At 40.3% G+C, this 22,407-nt stretch overlaps 1 protein-coding gene across 1 annotated transcript in view; it reads right to left on the bottom strand.

Moving 5' to 3' along the window:
• Nucleotides 1-4,380: 4,380 nt before the first annotated feature.
• The window catches only part of LOC148036726 (PRKR-interacting protein), a 40,336-nt gene continuing 22,309 nt past the window's right edge, over nt 4,381-22,407 (bottom strand). The window contains exon 2 of the mRNA XM_087675607.1: nt 4,381-5,011. Within this exon, the coding sequence (XP_087531733.1) occupies nt 4,679-5,011 (333 nt within the window). The 3' untranslated portion in view covers nt 4,381-4,678. The remainder of the gene's footprint in view (nt 5,012-22,407) is intronic.

Genomic DNA, 22,407 nt, shown 5'->3' on the forward strand with positions numbered 1-22,407 from the left:
AAGTAACATTTACCTCCTTTTCTTCTTCATGTGCTATAACTTGCACCTTAAGTTTAAAAGGCATTCAATCTGTATTAGAATCCAAGGGAATCCAAATGCCTAATCTAAGTTTGTATCTCTTACAATCAAAGCCCAAAGCAAGATTTTGTTGACTGATGGTGTAAGACAAAGCCAAGAATTGGGAGCATATAGTACACCTCATAATATTGCTCTTGTGGTCATACTTTCTAGATTTCCAAAGCCTTCCTATAATGTTGTCCAAATCCTCTTTTGCAAAATTTTTACTTAGCCTAGATACCTTGTCTTTTATAAATGTGCTATTTTGAAGCACACCAAAAAGATATGTAAGGGTATAAACCATGATAGGTGCATTCTTCTTGAGATCCTTCTAGATGTCATGGACTTTTGAATATCCTAAGATATTTTGAACTACTATACACAATTACCTTATGAGGAATCTCCCAATTTTGAGATGAAAGACTTGGAAATGGCAAATCCTCGATATATCCATATGTACCCGCTCTAGAGGGAATCACATACTATGCATAATATATTAAACCCTACCCTCACTAAAAAAACCCATAGTCTAATTAACATAAATAGTGTCTGTGAATGCCTTATGAATTGCATGGAAGGTTCCACTTAAGCTTTCTACAGGTTGCCATTCAATACTTGTTGATTGAAATATGCCTACAACCTAGAATTCATTATTAGTACTCCCTTAAATGAAAAAAATATTGCATGTGTTATCAACTAAAGACTTACAATGTGTTTGCTAGGAAACACATTCATTTGGAGGCAAGTGTATATCCTTGTTCATGTAAACATGTTGTACTTTGATAAACCACCTTTCAAGCATAATTTTGAAGGCAATGGTACATCCTTTCCAGTGATGTTTTATATCCTCTAATTTTCTTCTTTTCACCTTGAGAGAATCCTTGCAAGAGGGAAGCATGCTAACCTAATCATTTATGTTAAAGTCTTTGGACTTCTAATTTCCATTAGCTCCCTGGCTATAGACAATGCAAGAGTTTACTAAACAAGAAGGGTACCTTGTGGATGCCATAAAAAGAATGAATTTGTAGAGAAAGAAGCTCAACAAGAAAGATAAATGAATCAAGAAAGAATATTAAGAAGGCTAATGAGAATATATTGGGTGCCAAAAAGAATATTGAAAGCTCTCTATTGAGATGACAAGCTCAATATGTGTGGGCATCGAGGATGGATTGCTTGGCTAAATGGGTCCGCTTGTCTACACTTAGTACGTGGGTGGTCATTATGATCCTCACGTGGTTATTGACTTATCACTTGTTATATTTAGTTTGTTGCAGCTACCTAAAGCTACCATAGTTATAGCACCATTCAATTAGTATAGTTAGTAATGTACTGGTTGACCTAGCATACCACTTTTTTAAATGTTGTACCTTATCTATACTTTGTGCACATTGTATTGTGTGTGAAAGAAGAAGAAAAAACCAACAAGAAAAAGTTTTGGTCACCATCTCTCTTCTTGTGTTCTTGAGTGAGCTTCCTCTTGTGTATATGGTATGTGTTTGGTGCAACAGCTCAAGAAAGTCCCCCCACCACGTGATTCCCGACATGGTATTAGAGTGGTATCACTAAGAGAGGTTGGTTTTGAAGGTTGAAGTGAAGGAGAAGAAGAAAGGATTCAAGCAAGCAAGCAATAGGTAAGAAGCTCTCCCATTCTTCCACTCTTTCTCTTAGTAGATAGTGCCTATGGAAGCACCAAAAGTAGGGCACAATGAAAATCTTAGATTGTTGTGAGATTTGATGTACTATATCATGAGTTTTTTTGCCATCTAAGGCCATTTTAGGCCCCATTTTAGATACGCAAGGTTGCAGACAATAGTTTTAGGCCGTATTGCAATTTCGGTTGTATTGGATTGAAAGTAGGTGCACATGTTACCCTATCTTATGTAGTCATGAATATTGAAAAAAGAAGAAGGTTTACCGATAGAAGGGTCCTTTGGATAAATATTTCTATCCACCCACAAAGCTATATGTTTCTTTCCTTGTATTCGCAATCTATTAGCCTCCAATCTCATCTATGAGTACTCGATGATGTATATTTCTCCAAGATGTATAAATCAAATCTAGTTGAATGGTAAGTTTGTACTTGCATGTCTTGCACTTGTGTTACTTGAAGAGGTATTCATGAACATTTTGGAAAATCAACCACAAGTAAATCTCATAGTGATAGAAAGTAAGTGCAAATAAGAGAATGGCAAAAGAGAATGGTGTATGAAAAGAAGACACGGGGACAAACGAACACTAGTTTGATGCAAATATCTTGAAAATACAAAATCTCTCAAGTTTCAAGGCAAAAACAATCGAAAAGGTGACCCTCACAAAAAATCAAAAGATGAGGATAATTAATGGTTGACCCCTTTAAGAAACCAAATATTCTCTCATTAATCACATCTGAGCAACCAAATTTGGTGGTTTCATTCTTCCAAAATGACAATTAATTAGCAACTTTATCATTTTCTTACAATGCCTTTTTAAAAGCATTTTTGGCCCTAATGAGACTACAACTCAATGACTCCCCTTGCCCTATCTATTTTGTTTTTTATCCATTCTATTAGATACAACAATTAGGTTTCATGTGCAACAAGATAGAGAGGAAAATGTGAGAAGATCATGATAGAGGTAATATGATTCACCACAAAGCCTTACACAACAATTTTTAGTTAATCCTTAGTAAACCTAGTCAATTTTTTAGTTAATCCTTAGGAAAATCTAGTACATGTCTACCATAGCCTACTTACTTGAAATTAAGCCCTTTTTTACATAGTAAGTGACCCGAGTCTATAGACGATTTGGTATGCATGTGTGCATCTCATCTATATAATTGGTCATGCCCTTGAACCCAATATGAGTATATTTAATCCTACACAAACGAATAGCTCTTGATGTTTTCTTCTCTTGTCACACTAATCATTTGATACTTCCTCCCCCTTTGAAAAATATTATTATCCTCAAAACAAAATTGCAAAGATCCAATGTTAAAATTGGAAAATCATTTTCTAGTAGTACTAATAGACTCCCACAAGGGAAATCGCATTTTAGTAGTGCTTACAAACTCCCAAGCTCAACTCTCTTCAAAGCAATCCTCCCACTTTACCAAGCATTCATGATAAACAACATTCTTTGTACATCTATTACATAGGTCTAAAATCTCATAAGCTCATGTGAAAGTGATTGTTTATGAAAAGTTTCATTAGATGAGATTATTCTCTCTTAAGTTTACACTCATGAGACACTAGAGTTTATAAGCCAGTTCTTGACTATAAAAGCACCACAACACCTAGGTGATATTTTTGGACATTGTCTCATCTCCATGGAGTTGGACTACTCGTGCACTTTGCGGTAAACTTACTCCCCTTCCTCAAAAATAGCAAGTCTTCCATGTGGATCAATGTAGGCCTTGGCTCTATCCTATGCCTAGTAGTTGTGTAAGTTTTAACATTTTATACATATCCTCTAAGAAATCCTTGGTTGCTTGAACATTTTTCTTTTGTAGCCTTTCTGCTAAGGAGCTCTATGCTAAAACCCAAATATTAACATAAATGAACCACTCAAGTTTGGAGTACTTAGCATGATTATATCCAAACTCTATTATAAGTACTCATCCAATTGGTTCATTGTTTACTTGCACACACTCGTAACGTATCTTTTAGGATTTTGTTAACCCTTCATGAATGGTCCATTATACTCATACTAAGTTTAAAATCCAACCTTCTTAGTACAACCCTCCAAAGTTACCTATTAAATTTTCTATTTTGATATCAAATAATATATATCAAAAGGCCATAGAATCGATGTCAGTTATGTACGAATAATTCAACAAATTCTATAGAGTTTGAACATCAAACATGATTGGAATAAACCTAGGCACTTTAGTTTACCTTTCCACAACTAGCCACACAATCATACCCTCTCAATGTCCCAGATAATCCAAAAACAAAAGCAATTAAGATATACCCCATTTTCCTAGAATTCCATGAATAAAAGCTTGTTAGTGTGAGCAAGAAATTTAGGATTCTACAAGTACAAAGACAAGAATAAAAGACGTGTGAAGACCATGTTAATTGATGAGACATGGCAATTGTGGTTCTCCTTACCGTTATATACTTTCGTAACATCATGTCTACGATAATGCATGTGCTACTATGTGGAGCTACAAAGTTTGATGTGTATACCTTAACCTTGTCTAGTCTTCTGAATGAACCTTTAAAAGTCATTCATACACGAGTATGAACATCGTCCCGATTTTGTTGTGCACATCCAAATTGAAATTCAAGATGGGGTTGAGATTATGCATGTTGGATCTTTAATTTGTATGCCTATTATTGACTAAAGGCAAGTACATAAAGCACAATACATTACTTTATATGCATATATCCTTGACTTGCCAAGCTAATTGTCCAACTTTACTAGGTTAAGCCATTTACCGATCCGAAGGTATGAAGAAGTTTGTAATGAGCAAGATATTGACACGGAAATCAGCAAAAGCTTAACACTAGTTCTACAAACTCTGATAAATCTCTATAAAATGGCACACACCACCTAATATATTGTAATTTACATGTTGACCCAAAACTAGGAATTCCTTAAAAAACTCCCCTCTTGATGGTTGGAGTGTTATACAAGGCAGTCAATTGCTGTCCAATTGGACTCCTCTATTCTCATCACCTACTGTCCTCGCTTCTACTCCGCCGCCATCCTCATCCTCAGAAGAAGAGCCTTCACCCCCTTCATTAACTGTTTGTCTATCGTGTCCCTCTCCACCAACAGACGAAGGATTGGACCTGCGCAAACGCTTCTGCTTCTTTTTCTGACGCTTTGCCCTCCTCTTTGCAGTGCGTTCTTCTGCAACCTTCAGCCTCTCTTCTCTCCGAGCTAAAAACTCCGCTTCTTCCTTACGTTTTTTATGATCTGCCTCCATTCGAGCAAGTCGATCTTGTTCTCTGCGTCTCATTTGCCGGTACTGATAGCACAAAAGAGAGACCAACAGCAAGAACTTGAGGAAATATCAAAATCAAAGATAATTGCATAAGAAGAGAATTTAACAACCATGATATGATAGCAATCTATTTTACTAAATACCCTCGGAAGTTGCTTAGGTAATGCAGGGCCCCTTGTGTGAAAAGTTGTTTTTCCTTACTTTCTGAAGCATGCAGCAGAAACATACATTGGAGACAAGCATCCAGTCACAAATAACATTTATAACACCAAGAGCACCAAGTAGTTACTTTCTGAATCATTGTTGCAAGAGACAATGTTGCACTAACATCTTGCAGAAACTATAGAAGGCTCGGATGAATTACTTTAATAAGCCAGAACTTCAATGACAAGGAAGCGCCCTTTACAAATTCGCCAACCCCAGGACACGGAAACCAGCAGAGTTTGCAAAATGAGTGACCTTTTGGCTGTCCATGATGCAATAAACCCAGCCAAATGCAGAGACTATCAGCTGACAAAATATGGTCAACTAGTGACACAATACCACAACTATTAATGCTTTAGTATAGGACTTCTAGTCTTTGTTCACACATCACCACTAAAGGTATACAATCCCCTCCCTGCAGTCAAATGTAGCTAGCAACTGCTGCTTGAAGCCTTTAAGCACTATTCTACATGGGTGCATTTAGTGCAAAATGTGAAACATTTCACCGCTGAAGTGTTACTTTTCACCCCAAAACGTTTCACCTTAGAGCAAGTCCCAAGAGAAACACCAAGTGAAATGGTTGAGTAGTACATACAAGATAATTTTCTTTATAAATAATGAATTCCACCTAACACATTTATACTATCCAAATCCTTTCATGTCCACAAATGATGTCTTTTTTCCGGTACACAAGATCAATAAGGACGGTATCTAATATACAAAGTGTGCAAAACTCCTAAAAAAGCAAGATAATACAATTTTTCCCATTTAAAATCCATGTTTCAGTCAGCCATTTCACTTAGGTCATTTCATGTTTCAGTGAAACATTACAGCCATCTCAGGCATGTCACATTTCAGCCATCTCAAGCATTTCATGTTTTAGTGCTAGCAAAACGTGTTTCATGGTTACCATGGTGTAAGGGCATTGCGGAGTGATAATGCTCGTGAGGTTGTCTCACACAAATTTTCCAAGTTTTTACAAGAGCATAGCATCCAACACCAATTCATCTCTACCAACTGTCCTTCAAAGAATGAAGTGGTGGAGTGTAGGAACCGGACAGTAATGAACATGGCACACCCAATGCGCAGTAGAGGTCCATAAGCACCTTTGGTCAAAAGCAATTAACACTTTGGTGGACCTTGTGAACACATGTCCAACGGCGGTGGTCCTTCACAAGACCCCTTCTGAGGCATTCCATGCACTCGTCCATCTATTTCCCACTTTAACATCTTTGGGACTAGTGCATAAGTGCAAACTCCGAACGACAAGATAGATAAGCTCATGCCCAAAGGCAAAGCTCTTAATTTTGGTAGGATTCTCAGTTGTAATGATCCATCTATGAACCACATCCTAACAAAGAGAGGCATCATGCAGCCCCCTACACAAATAGAGACCTCTCTATCTACTTCTAAGAGCATGATATCATGTGGCCCCCTACACCAATAGAAACCTCTTTATCTACTTCGGAGAGAGGGATATCATGCAACCCCCTACACGAATAGAGACCTCTCTATCTACTTCTAAGCCTATGCTTCCAAATGTTGGGCTAACTAAGCCTAATATAAAGAGTTTTCAACCCCACAGTCTCCTCCCAAGGCCCCATTATGTCTCCAATACCAACAAACCATGCAAGCTTTGAGGATCCTTGCACTGAATATCATTTCGGAGGCAACGAGAAGATCTACTAGGCTCACGCCTACTACTTTATCCACATCTCCCTTTATGCAAATTATATCGTGCATTCTAAGCCGAATAGTTGGCAAGAAATTGTAAAGCACCATGAGTGTGATTGCTGGAAAAGGAGCTAGAGAGCATTGACTAGAATCAAGGTAACCGCGAAACGTTTCACCTTTGGGCAAGTCCCAAGCGAAATGCTAAGTGAAATGGTTGAACACTATATGTGATATAGTTTTCTTTATAAATAATGAGATGCAACTTGCATATTTATACCATGCAAACCCTTTCATGTCAATAAATGATGTTTATCATATATACAGAGTATTTAAAAACTCTCAAAAATGCACAAAAAAACAATTGTTTTTTATTCAAAAATCTTGTTTCAGCCAATCATTTCACTCTGAGCGTTTCGTGTTTCAGTGAAACATTTTAGTTGTTTCACGTTTCACTGCCAACGAAACGCATTTCACGGTTACCATGACTAGAATGGAACCTAGACCTTGGTGGAGCATCTAGACCACAAGAAGGTCATTGGGACCAATAAGATCTTTCGCACTAAACCAAAAGCCAATGGAACTTCTTCATGTCAAAGCTGCCATGAAGACTTTGCTTCATGGAGTCCAAGGTATGAGTATCCCTTCCAGCAATCAACATGTCATCAACATACAAAACCAAGATAATCAAGCTGTTATCTGCTGCATTCTTGGTGTACAAGCAGTGATCCACTTGACTTCTATAAAAGCCTTGAGACTACATGAATGTATGAAACTTATGATACCATTCTCTTGGTGCTTGTTTCAACCCATACAAACTCCTTTTGAGTTTACATACCATCTTTTCTTTCCCTCTTTCCACAAACCCTTCAAGCTCCTGCATATATATGTCTTCATGCACATCACCATGTAAAAATGCAGTCTTTACATCCATCTATATGAGTTTCATATCTTCAATTGCAACCAAGCCCAAAATGGTTCTCAATGTAGTCATCTTAACTATAGGAGAGAAAATTTCATCAAAGTCAATTCCATGCTCTTGCTTATACCCCTTTGCAACCAATCTTGCTTTGTACTTAGGTGAGAAACCAGAAGTGACCTTCATCTTGTAGGAATTGATTAGGTACGGAGATCGAGGCAGACTGTCGTATGCACAGTGAGTGACAGAGAGAGAGAGAGAGCGAGAGCAAGCAGTGTAGAGTGTGAGCACGTTTTTGTTACAATGACGAGTGTACCACTTTAGGTTTTAGATAGATATATATATGAAAGTACAATGTGCTAAGGGTGTGTTCACACCCGTGCACGTATAAAAGGCACGATGGCCCTTTATTCCCAACAACCTTCCATCTAAAGGCAATGTACCTTAAGAGGAAAAAAAAATCATCTAAGTCTAAGTATGTACAAAGCTGAAATAAACATATCTATCCAACTCCCATCATCTGTCGACAATGAGCAAACCGCTCTGCTGGAAGACCCTTTATGAGAGTAAACACATACCCAGAAGTGGACTTCCTACAGTCCGCATGACCAGCATAGTTTGCATCTGTAAAGCCAACAACAGATGCTTTCTGCTTTCCAAAGTAGATGCACAACTTCTTTGTGCCTTTGAGGTATCTCATAATATCTTTCATTGCATCCCAATGCTTCTTGCCAGGGGTTGCCATGTATCTGCTAGCCACTCTCACTACAAAGGCAATGTCAAGACGTGTAGCAAACATGGCATACATCAAATTGCCAACAACTGAAGCATATGGTATCTTGGCCATTTCAGCCTTCTCATCATCAGATGTAGGATTGTTCTTTACACTCAGTTTCACATATGGAGGCAATGGAACCCCAATTGTTTTCTCCCCCTCCATATCTCCAAAGCGATTTGCATGCCAATCTTTCTCTAAGTATTCGCATGCCAAGAATGCGATTTGCATCACCAAGATCCTTCATGTCAAAGCTGCCATGAAGACTTTGCTTCAATGAGTCCAAGGCATGAGTATCCCTTCCAGCAATCAACATGTCATCAACATACAAAACCAAGATAATCAAGTTGTCATCTGCTGCCTTCTTGGTGTACAAACAGTGATCCACTTGACTTCTATAAAAGCCTTGAGACTGCATGAATGTATGAAACTTATGATACCATTCTCTTGGTGCTTGTTTCAGCCACCATGGGCAATAGCTGGCTGATCATTTCCACCATCATTTTCTGCATTTACAAGTTCATTTACAGCAGGTATTTCCTGCTGTACAGCGGGCACATTTTACTGTCCAAAAGGTATTTCTTCCCGGAATACAACCCTACGAACCTTCTCAGTCTTTTCGAGTTGTTTAAGCATGTGATCTTCTCGAAAGATAACATCATTGCTGCGTACTACTTTCCTTTTCTAGGGATCCCACAATCTATACCCCATTTCACCCTCGTCACCATATCCTAGGAAAATGCATTTACAGGACTGTGGCTCAAGTTTGTTGTGTTTTCCTTTACGAATGTGCACAAAAGCCTCGCAGCCAAACACTTTCAAGTGAGCATATAAAGGTGGTTTGCCCAACCACGCTTCGTGGGGAAAACACCCCCCCCTCCAAAAGACCTATTTGGTGATCGATTAATTAAGTGAACGGCTATCATAATAGCCTCTGCCCAAAAACCATGGGATACTGCAACATGAGACAGCATCATACGGACCTTATCCTGTATGGTCCGATTTATACGCTCTACAACTCCATTTTGGGGGGGATTATGAGGGACAGTGAGCTCCCTCTTGATCCCTTTGCTATCACAAAATGCCTGAAAAGGCCTTGGACACATATTCCCCACTATTGTCAGAGCGAAGACACTTAAGTGTCTTATCTGTTTGATTTTCAGCCAATACCAAGAATTTTTTAAACTTGTCAAGCATTTTATCCTTGCTACGAATAGGGTAAACCCATAACTTCCATGTAGCATCATCGACAAAGGTGACAAAATATTTCTTTCCCCCTAAAGATAATCCTCGCATCTGATATACATCTAAATGTACTAACTCTAGAGAAGAAGATTTCAAAGAGAGAGACTTTTTATGAGACGTTTGTGCATGTTTACTATAAATACAATGATCACAATGCCCCAAACGAGAAAGCACTTTCATTCATGTTTGACTCATGTGTCCCAACCAGCCATGCCACAAAGAAACGCTTGGCTACACGGTCACGGCAACAACATGGTCACACACACTAGATGCATGAAGTGGATACAAGGTATCACTCTTGCAACCTCTTGCAATCACTCTAGATCCCTTACACATCTTCCATTTTCCATCACCAAAGGTGGTATGAAAACCATCATTATCTAGGTGCCCTCTACTAATCAAGCTCTTCTTGAGCTGAGGTAAATGCCGTACATGTTGAAGTGTAAAGAGAGCCATGCTGAAACTGTAACTACACACTACCAATACCTACAATCTCACATGCATAGTTGTCCCCAAGATGGACAACACCATGGCGACCCCCTGTATAGGCAGAGAACCACTCACGATGAGGGGTAACATGAAAGGAAGCGCCTGAATCGAGAATCTAGGTATGCATGTCATCATCTGTATCTACAAGTAAAGCATGTGCACCAAAGTGTGAAGAGATAAAGAGTACGTCACTCCTACTATCACTGTCATGAGTGACTATATTCACCTCTTCAATTTTACACTGCTCTTCTTAGGCTGACTGCCCTTTTTCTCTTTCTTGCTATCATCTCTCTTCTTAAACTTTCCTTTCTCTTTCTTCCATTTGTAGCAATCATGTTTAAAGTGATCCTTCTTGCCACAATGATGGCATTCAACATCTTTGCCACGTGATTTACTGCGCCCCTTGCTATCAGATTTTCCTTTCTACTATGATCTGCCTCTAGTGTGCAAAGCACTGGAAGACTTACTGATGCATTGTTCTGCCGATTCATCTCTTCCACAAGTAGAGCACTCTCTACATCCGCATACAAAAGAATCACATTAGAATTGCTCATAGCAGTCCTAAAGGTATCCCAACTCTTTGGTAGAGTACAAAGCAAAAAAGTAGCCTTAAATTCCTCATCAATCATGAACTTCAAGGCAGCCAGCTGGCTGAAAATGGAGTTAAACTCACTCAAGTGAGTAGACATTGCTGTACCTTCTTTCATACACAAATCCATAAGGTTTTTCAGCCAATACACTTTGCTTGCAGCACTCTTCTGTGCATATAGTTCTTCTAGTCTAGTCCATATAGCATATGCAAAGTCCAAACCTTCAATGTTGAAGAGCAAGGCATAAAAAATCGATAGCTCTATGGTTGAGCGTGCAAGCTCATTCGACTCATCCCAATCGTCCCGATCCATGTCCGCAAGCTTTGCCCCTTTGGTTTTGATCGGCTTTGCCTGCTTCTTTTGTAACAGGATATTGTAGCACTGTTTTTGCCACACTGCAAAATTATGTGCGCCGTCAAGCTTCTTTATGTGCATCAAATTACTGCTGTCATTGCCGCCAGCCATGATTTTCAGCCCAAATGTGACCAAAAAACCAGCAAATGCAGACCCAAACTGTCACCCAAGTGACCAAGGTACAAACAAGTACCAATCAGCAATAAATGACCACGCAGAAGTACAGATTTCAAATCTGTAATTAAGTTTTCAGAAGCACCAAACCAAGTGCTACAGCATTATCCAACTGATTACAGTTGTTCAAGGGCATGTGCATCACATTACATGAGAAATCCCAAAATTTCAGCTGCAATTTCTGTTGTATATGTACCCACGGGCATAAAACTTGACACGAACGGTCAAAAGCCCCAAAATTTTGTGCTCAAAGCATCAAACACACACTGCATTTCTCTGTCATGCATAGGACTGTCCAATTTTGCCAAAATAAAGCAATTTCAGCAAAACCCCCAAATTTTACCAAGTGTTGATGTCCAAATTGCACAGAATTCAACCTGCATGTACATAAAATGACCAAATGCTGCACAAATTTTGCCCAAATTGCATGGGGTCCAATGTGCCTCAATGTCGAGAAATTGGGTAAATTTCAGCCCAATTTGTGCATGTACATGAAAACCCCCAAATCTCGAGGGTTAGAATGTCACAATTTCCTGCAATTTCTGATTCCGAAACAGATTTACTTGTCCTGCATCAAATTTCCCAAATCTGGGAAAAGCCCCAAATTACAGGGCCTAAACTTGCCCAAAATTATGATTGTGCCTACACACACAAACGCCCGTCAGTGGACAAAGGCTTGTTTGCAGGAAACCTTTGAAAAAATTAAAAATTTTTGCAAAGTAAATGACGAATCTGCTCCTCTTGACTAGCCGCAGTCGTCGTGACATGTCGCCTTACAGTCGCGTTGCAGAAGAGAAAAGTGCTGCCTGATGCCACGAGAGCTGTCGCCTGCCAGTCGCCATGGGAGCTATCGCCTGCCAATCGCCTGCAGTCGGAAACTGCCACCAGTCAGTCGCTAACCTGCCACGAGCCTAAAAGTTGTCGCCTGGTTCACGCCTGCTTGCCAAATTACGAAACGACCTGTTGTCTATCTAGAGATGACGTTCTTGTCCTGCACCTGCACCCTGGAACCGTCGCCTGGCAGAGACGTGACCTATTGACCTGCACGAACTTCAAGAAGTACAAATGCCTTAACCACAGCTCTAATACTAGTTTGTAGAAATCGATTAGGCACGAAGATCGAGGCAAACTGTCATATACGCAGTGAGAGACAGAGAGAGAGCGAGAGCAAGCAGTGTAGAGTGTGAGCATGTTCTTGGTACAATGACAAGTGTACCACTTTAGGTTTTAGATAGATAGATATATATATATATGAAAGTACAATGTGCTAAGGGTGTGTTCACACCCGTGCACGTATAAAAGGCACGATGGCCCTTTATTCCCAACACATCTTGTAAACCCATTTGCATGGAAGTGTTTTCTGCCCTTTAGGCAATTGCACCAAGTCCCAAGTGTCAGAGTGCAGTGATGCGGAAGCGTAGGACAAAGACTGAGAGAGAGTGAACACAGAGAGAAGAGAGAGAGAGAGAAAAGGAGACAATGTAAACGCAGAAAATTTGCGATGTAGTATGCTGTATAAGAGTGCAGAAATATACATGGGGGCAAAGGAAATATCTACGTATGTCTCTGACTTGACGACCTTAATCTCCGTCAGCCCGAGCACAGTCTGTCTCAGTCAACATATCTCAAGATCAGAATCTGAAAGATGAATACTAGGCAACCATACCTTGGGGTGCAAGGTCTTTCCACAATGAGGACACACGGGATATCCTCTATGCTTCCAAAAAAATTGGTATTAGAGTCGGAAGATGACTCTAACTTCTTCCTCTTCCCTTTCTTCTGCTTGGTTTGTCCTATACCTAGAGATAAGGCTACATAAGCACGGCCATGTGCATGGGCTCTGCAAGAATCGGTCTCACTATGACACACATCCTACTTAAGCACCAATGGGACTAGCTCCTTCCAAGTGAGTGTCTCCCAGCTCAAGAAGTGAGAGACTAGTGTAAAACACATCATATGTTGATGATGGATGTGAGAAAAGTATGACAACTAGGTCCTTCGAAGAAATGTCTATACCAAGGTATGCAAGCTCATCCCAAAGCTCCTCCATCCTGTGGATACAATCCCTAATCATAGGGGAATCTACAACAAAAAATTGGCGTAGCTTCAACTCAAGAGATAATCGATGCCTAATTGTCTAGATCCTTATTGGTTGAGGTAGACATTCATAATTATCAAGAACATTCATTATGAGGCAAACATTCATTACTCACAATGTCTGGATTCTTGAAATGCACAAACTCAAGAGGACATTTGTAGCGGTGTGGATACATCTAACATGCATGAGCACAAAATCTGTACAACTCAAAAGGAGAAAAGAGCAAGCTCTAGCAGTCAACCAATCCCAATGCCGATAAAGCTGCTAAATCGGCCGTCACACCATTCTGAGGATCCACAATAGGTCGGGGTATAGAAACAATAACAAGATACTAAAGATCTACAACACAACCATAGAGAGTAGTTTGTCCCATCTAGCTTGTCAGAAGCAAGTAGAGAGGGTAGGACTAGCACCTGCTCAGGAGATACCATCAATGCCAATCAGGGACTAGAAGCCCTGAAAGAATATAGTAGGAAAAAGTGATAGGATGGTGGTCGATCTAAATAGTCCCAAACCACGCAATCCCCCAAAGTATACACGTTGGCCATATCTATCCTTCAAGAAATGCTTGCAAGAAAACAAAGAAGATGCAATTGGGATATCCTCCACTTGTACAGGGTCGATGTGCTAATCAAAAAAAACCGATGGACAGCAGTGTAGACGGGGAGTATCCGAGGTAATGAACACAAGTCTTCAACCTGTTAACGCAGCCAATCCAAGGGCTAATATCATACCAGGAGTGCCCAGAAGTACAATACCTGCAGTAAACGCAGATCTAACCTGCGTTAGGCCTGACAAAGAGGCCACCCAGTACCAAAAAGAAGTCGCCCTAGTAGGATGGTCCCAGCAGTGAAACACAGCAAAAAAATGATTCTGTCCACCTGTAAACAGGCCGCCCAACTGCACAACACTGGAGAGGATTGCCTACGGGAAAAGGCAGGGCAAAGACAGCTGCCTGCTCTATAGCACAAGCCTATACCTGTTGTAATGATGCTGCCCAACTCACAAAGATGCCACCAAGCTGTACCTGCTATAATTATGCTGCCCAGGCTATATAGTGGCCGCCCGGGTTGGAGAGGGTTGCCTGTGGGAAAATACAGGGCAAAGACAGGCCCAGCTCACAAAGATGCCATCCAGCCTTAAAAACTGTCACCCAGCAGAAAGGAAGCTTCCCTGCAGCAAAATGCGGATGCAGGGGGGGGGTTGCCTACAAAAAATGCAGGTTTGAACCTGCAACAAGTGTGCCAAGGGGCTACCTACAGAGAACACAGGTCTGTTCCTACATAAAGGGTGCTGCCCATCCTGATAGAAGTAGCAGAGTGCCAGAACGCAGATGCCCCTGTTGGATGCAAACTGAAATGGGCTGGAAACAGGCCACCCTATAAGGTTTGACTCCAAATGCAAGGTCTGCAACGCATATGGATGGTGTCTGGCAAGCTTCATCATGGACAGCATGCTTCTCTTCAAGATCTCTAGCTCCCATGCATGGCTTTGATACCATGTGAGAGTGTACAATGGAAAGAGGAAAGTGAACACGGAGAGGAGACAATGAGATAACGCAGGTGAGAGAAGGAACAATGTGACTACAATGGCTGAAACTACAAGACTGCAACGGTCAACCCCAACATGCAACTCTACACGTCAGTGTGGGTGCCAGACGGTAGCAAGAGGATGAGAGAATGAGCGGGACTTGGCTGATCACAAAAGATCATTGATGGATAATGAAAGTGGGAGGGCAGACTATTGGGAATAAAGGGTCATTGTGTCTTTACGGTGTTCAAGTGTGCACGTACCCTTACACATGTACTATATACATACATACATACATACATATATCTGTATATATCTACACACATACATACATGATATGTATATGTATATATATAAAATATTTTGTGTGTGTGTGTGCATATACATATACATGCATGCATACGTGTGTGTGTGTGTGTGTAATATTAAAAACCTAAAGTGCTACTTTGAGATTGTACCCACATGGAGTCTTGTGCTCTCTCTCTCACTCTCTACTCTGCACTCACTCACTCTCTCACTATGTGAACCACACCATCGCGTATCTCGATCCTAATGCACTCCGCTGTCAAAGCATTTGGGATCGAAAGTCTACCATGGGGATAAGAGACAGTAGGATGAAGGGAGATTCAAGGAGAACAATTGATGAAAGAGAAGGGGTTCAAAGAAATAGAAGATGTAGAAGAATACTCATAGAGGTGAAGCCAGTCATTTTATTTCTGCATCCTAACAAGATAAATCCCTTGTAGACCAAATGTCATGAGGACGTGAAAATTTGATGCTTTGCTTATGTTTAATTGACATTTGATTAAAGGATTAATCAAATGTGCAATTAAAAGATGCACATGTGTTGCACATGTGAGGTGCAAGCTACTTTTTCACAGTTGAAGGCCGAAGGACCGTGTGCAAAAGATGGGTATCAAAGGCAAAAGTTGTAACAAATTATACTTGTTAGATTCTAGGTGAATTTTGGTATCAGTTTTTCCCTAGGACCATTAATTGACCGTTAAGTGTCAATGGTGACACTAGGGACTAGGCATTAATTAATGGATTAATGCTTGTCCAAGGGTCAATTAATGCATGGGACCACTTTGGGTTGCAAATGGCCTAGCCAATTAATTTTCAGATGGGCAAAGTCAATTTTCTGGGCATGGATTAAGGGCTGAATTAATTAAATGGCTAGAAATTGCTGAAAATGGTTTAAGAAAGCTGCCACTTGGCAAAACTTTCCCATGCAAGTGGAGGAAAGGTTAAATAGGGCTGAAGGGAGAGGGAAATCTCGTTTTTTCATTTTGGAGCTGTTGGGAAGAGGTGTTGGACTGTTGCTGCCAGCTTCTGGGGCCATTTCCCAGCCATTGGAGACCATTTTGGTGATAGAGATTGCATATTCTTGACCTTGGGAAGCTAGCAATTGCTGCTGATGCACTTCCTCCTAAAGATCACAGTCTCTGATGCTCCTATTGTTGTTGAAGCATCCGTTTGGGGCTGGTACAGCAAGGCAGCAGAGCTGATTTTGGTCAGTTCTTCGCAACAAATCTCAAAATTTTCTCTCTATACAACATTCTCTCATCTCCTTGAGCCTATACTCAGCCATTCTCAGCAATTCTCAGTCATTTGGAGGAGATTTCAGCCATTGATCTGTAATTTCTGTAGTAAACCCTAATTTACAACAGAAGTTAGGGTTTAGTAACCACCTTGGGATCCGTGCCAGAGATTAAAAGCTCAAGGGACTGAAATCAATTGCTAATAATTGAAGATTATCAAGGGATTTTAGGAGCCAACCCATCCCGAATTGATTTGGGGCAACATTTGGCCAACCAAGGGTCAAATTGGAGAAGAAGTCCTGGGTGAATCAAGGGGCAAATGACCCAAAAGGCTTGCTGGTCATTTATGACAGCAAGAGCAATTGGTTAGCAGGAGGAGATTGAAGAATCTCAAGTTGTACTCCTTCCAATTGAATGAAGCTAAAGAAGTACCGCAAGGGGCACCAGTTTTGGGGCCAACAAGGAGTCTACTGTCCAAGAATGTTATGGTAAAGTGTGTATTTTATTTTATGTGCATTTATTTATTGCTGTAATTGACTCTTAAATCAGGTTATCACCACCCATTCCAAGAAAGAAGGCTAGTTTCACCAAAAACATGCATCAAACAATAGCTTCTTCTCTGCTGCCTAGACCGCCAATCCGATGCTTCCATTCGCTCCAAAAGGGAGGTAAAATACCAAGACACCTCGTTAGAATTCTCCCAGATCACTCCTCCACCCAATTCGGAGTGCTGTTTGCTGCCTATAAACTACGATCGCGCGTTGCGCAATTTCGCCAATCCTTCTTTTTGAATAAAATCTCCCAAATTTTGCTGAAAGCTACTTGCTTTTTTTACATGTCATCCTATTCTAGAAGTTTTTTACCGCTTTTGAATATTTACAAGAAATAATATTCAAAATATCAAAAATAGGCTAAACTTGTCCAAAAATCTAGTATTTTTAAACCATCCACACTACGGACACTGACACTAATGACTAATATAGCATTGAGACTCTAGATCAATAAGAAAGCCAAATGACAATGCACTCTAGAGTTTTTCACACTGTGTCCGCATAGCGACATGACATCCACCCCCTCTTAACCCACATCCTCCAACATGTGCCTAAGTCTTATGGATCTGCAGTGTCAGAAGAAATATCCTCTGCCATGTCAATGTCTTCATCTTCTACCTCTTCTTCTTCCATATTTTCATGTTCATGCTTAGTATCCAACTCCCTCAACTCATATGCTGAAGACTCTCTACGTTTAAAGAGAGTCTTCAGCCACTCGAATCCAGAGTTGTCCCATCCATCTCATTTAATGCATAGGTAGCATTGTCAAAAACAAACCTTACCACATATGAACCAAACCACCGCTTTGCCATCTTCTGACTGGCACTATGTTGATTTTCCAAGCTGCTATCATAAACTAGCACCTAGTTGCCTTCTTGTATAGCTCGTGGTCGAAGTCTATGTCGCTTGTCGAACCTCTTATTGTTCTTAATCCTTGTAGTCTTCAACTTTTTCATGGCTGTCTCAATGTCTTCAGGACTTCTTTCTAACTATCTAATGCGTAGGACCAGCAACTCTTCTCTATTCAAACCCTCTTCCCATGGTAGAACACTCCAAGTAGCAGTAGTCTCCTCAATAGGTATGATTGGTTGTTGTCCATACATTAATTCAGCAGATATATATCCTGTAACTGCACACTGAGTATTTCTATCAGCCCATAAAGCAAAGGGTAACATTCTTAGCCACTCTTTCATCCTACCCTTGCATAACTTTGCTAATGCCTTAATGATAGGCTGATGACCTCTTTCACTTTTACCATTTGCTTCAAAATTGTAGGCTAAAGTTTAAGCCAACTTGATACCCAATCGTGAAAAGAAGTCACAAGCCTCATCTGCATCCAATTCTCCTCTATCTACAACCACTTTACCAACACAACGATACCTACAAAAGACTTCTTCCAATAAGAACCTGCAAACTGCTTGAGTAGTCTTTGTACTAAGAGCTCGACCTTCCACTTGATTTGTCAAGTCTTCTCATGCAAGCACAAGATATCTCATATTCCATAAACCTGTAAGCACGGTAACCAAATCAACTACCCATTTGTAATGCATAGACAATGGATAGGTCGGTTGCAACCCATCTCTATGCTTTACCATGAAATACATCTGACAATCACTGCATGATTCCACATAATACTCCACATCTTTATGTGCCCCAAACTCCTCTATGTCCAGCTCATAAACTTTCATGAAACTCTTACATCACCTGTTGTTGAGAAGCCCTATCTCCCAATACACGTACTTGGGCTTCTCTCTTTCTATTTGCATACTTTCATAAATATCCGTCTTTCAAGAAAAACCCATAAGCTTTTCTTTTAATCTTTTTGAATTTAGCTTCAGACCACTCAGCCTTCTTTGTCATGAGGTTGAGATATTGGCCCATTTTTAGCCAATCATCCTCATACAACTCTTCCAAAAATTGTGTTCTCACTGAAGCATAACACTGATGATGCTTTCTCTCTACTGCCCATCTCTTCTCCATGGCTGTAAATTCTTTTCTTACTGCTGAAATCCCTGTTACAACAGTTATACCTGATGTATTTGCTGTTATGGCAGCTGTATATGCATTAATGACAGCTGTACTTACTATTTTCAGATCTGTATCTGCAAAAACAGCAGATACATACTCATTACCTGCTGTCATAAAGTTGTTTTCAGCACCTATCACATCATCCTCTTCATCTTCCATCAACTCCTCTTCATCTTCAAACCTTGCTTGTGAAAGCATATCAACCACGCGGTTTTCTCTACCTGCAATATGCTGAAAATCAGGGTTAAGTGACTTTATATATGTAATCCACCATAACATGGCAATATCGGGAGTTGAACAATTTACTATCATGCCCAATAGCGGTAGACAATCAGTCTCTATCACTACATGAGCTCCCATAAAATACTCCACATCGCACTTAAGAACTATCACTACACCCCAAAGCTCTCTTTTGACTTGAGAATACTACCGTTGCCATTCATTGAGGACCTTTGCTCCAAACCGAATGGCATACCTATTCCCATCAACATCATCCTAACCCACTACCCAACCAATGCCAATTAGGCTTGTATCCACAGTGAGAATAATAGGCTGGCCATTCTCATAATTTGCTCTCTTTAGTGTTGGGGCTGAAATCAATAAGCTCTTTAACTTCCGAATTGCCTTTGTATGTTGTTTACCCCACCGAAACTTTTGCCCTTTTCTCAAGAGCTAATATAAACTTTCAGCCACATAAGCAAAATGTGGAATCCATATCAAGTAAAAGACACATGCATCCAAAAATCTTCTCACCTCAGATACATTCGAACATGTCTCCCGCATCCTGCTCATGGCATCAATCTTTACTGGAGTGAGAGCTTTCTCCCATATGGTCCACACATGTGCCCAACAACTAATACTTCCGCCACTCCAAAAACCGACTTTTCTCCTAACAGAGTCAAATGCACTTCTTAAAGACGGCTCAAAATCCTGTCACAATCAGCAATATGATCAACCACAAATCTTCTACATCTATGATCATTCAACTCTTCATTCTTCTCATAGATATCATATCCTTTGATCAGCACATCATCAAGAAAGGGTAAAGTCAACTGAGGAATATACTCCCTCAAAACTATATGCATAGCATTCATCATATACGCCACTAAATTGGTTGCTCCTTGTGGAAGCATACACATCCAAACCAATCCAAGCCGTGTCTTCATGGTAGTAATATCCTGGCTTTCCAATGCAAGCTAAAACTGATCATATCCTAAATATAAATCACCCATAGAGTAAATTGCCTTGCCTGCAAATGCTTCTGCAAATTCATCCACTATCGGGCCTGATCTAACATTCCTTATGGTGACTTTATTAACTGGTGGTAAATCCTGTATAAACCTCAAAGCACCATTCTTCTTTGGAACAGTAAACCACCGATTCGAATATGGAGTTGAAGGAGGCTCCAAAACAAAATCTGCATTCTAATCTTCTCGTTCAAAAGCTCCAACAACTTAGGCAAATATGTGCGAGGCGTTGGAACAAGCTTTAAATTCCATGGCATATAAGGTACTATAAAGATCACCATGGGTGCAACTATGGTCGAATCAACACATCCAATTTTATCTCATTGAAACGCAAAGGCTTTCCCATGCCTTGCTAACATTTACAAGAAACAAGCTCTTTCTGTAGGCAAAATGAAGCTTGTATCACCAATTTTCAGCTCTTGTAAAGTTTCAGCAGTAAATTTATGTCATACTCTACGTGGATCCCGTAAACTAGGCTGTTGAGTCACTTTTTCAGCCAACCCATCCCTTTCAGGCGGTAAAGGCAAAGCCACAAGCTTAACCTTCTTTGCAAAACTATTTTGTACTTTGTATCCACCCTTGCTTCAGCCCTATTCTGCAGCCCATATTGCAACCCATAACATTCATGCTCAGCAAACTCTTGAATGACTTCATACATCTCTAAAGTAACAACATAAATAACCTCTTTTTCTGCCCTCTTTTCAACATTAATTGCCATAGAAATTTCAACCACTGTAAACATCAACCAGCCCTGAAAACAACCGTGAAATACCTTCCTTTACAGCCATCAAACCATATGTCTTCATCTCTTTTTCAGCCCATCCTACATATTTCTTTTCAGCCCTGCACATGGTTGAAGTATTCTTAAAACTGCCAAGACTATATGCTGTCCATTCCTGCAATCCAAACACAAACACAATTTCCCCCTTTCTTGAAGGCATAATCATCTTCCTAGAGACACTACCATAGCCTCCACTTACAGCAATGTTGTCTAAAAACCCTTAAACTCTCGTGCATTAGATGGCATGGGATTATCCCGCAACCTATCCCGATTGCGGAAATGGTTCACACAAACAGTGAGAAATTGTACTGCCTTTGTATTGTCTTTACTCCGAACCCAAGCATATGAAGAACCATCATCCAAGGCTTTTGTTTCCAACCTTGATTCTGAAATATAGGGTTGCCCCAAAATCACCGGATAGCTACATGAATCCTGCACACAAAAAATGATATTAACATCTCCAATAGTCACGGGTACATTCGAACAAGCTGCATAAAGATCCCCTGATGAATTGTTCGTTGCCCGCATGCGCCATCCTGAATCTACATCAATCGGCCAAGCTCCATTCTCATACAAGCTGTGTGCCATAACATTGATTTCGGAATCATGATCCAAGAGAGCTATGCAAGGTGTCTCTCTTTCTCCCACTTTAACAATTGTCTTTGTTGTATCACGAGCCCAATGCGTTCGTGAATAATGACTGCTTGGAATAAAATGAGCATCTTCTTCATGTACTTGTTGATGGACATCCCCATTATACATAGCCTTCTCTATATGCTTACTTGGAATAAAATGAGCATCTTCTTGGAATAAAATGAGCATCTTCTTCATGTACTTGTTGATGGACATCCCCATTATACATAGCCCATAAGACCAATTTCAGCCACAAGCTTGCTGTCTACTGAAACCAGCCTTCCTTCTTGGAATGGGCGGTGATAACCTGATTCAAGAATTAACTACAGCAATAAATAAATGCTCATAAAATGAAATACACACTTTACCATAACATTCTTGGACAGTAGACACCCTGTTGACCCCAAAATTGGCGCCCCTTGCGGTATTTCTTTAGCTTTCATTCAATTGGAAGGAGTATAACTCGAGATTCTTCAATCTCCTCCTGCTAACCAATTGCTCTTGCTGTCATAAATGACCAGCAAGCCTTTTGGGTCATTTGCCCCTCGATTCACCCAGGACTTCTTCTCCAATTTGACCCTTGGCTGGCC

Source organism: Lygodium microphyllum, chromosome 4 (assembly GCF_053477565.2).
Source record: "Lygodium microphyllum isolate KBCC chromosome 4, Lygodium_microphyllum_v1.1.10, whole genome shotgun sequence".
Taxonomy (NCBI): domain Eukaryota; kingdom Viridiplantae; phylum Streptophyta; class Polypodiopsida; order Schizaeales; family Lygodiaceae; genus Lygodium; species Lygodium microphyllum.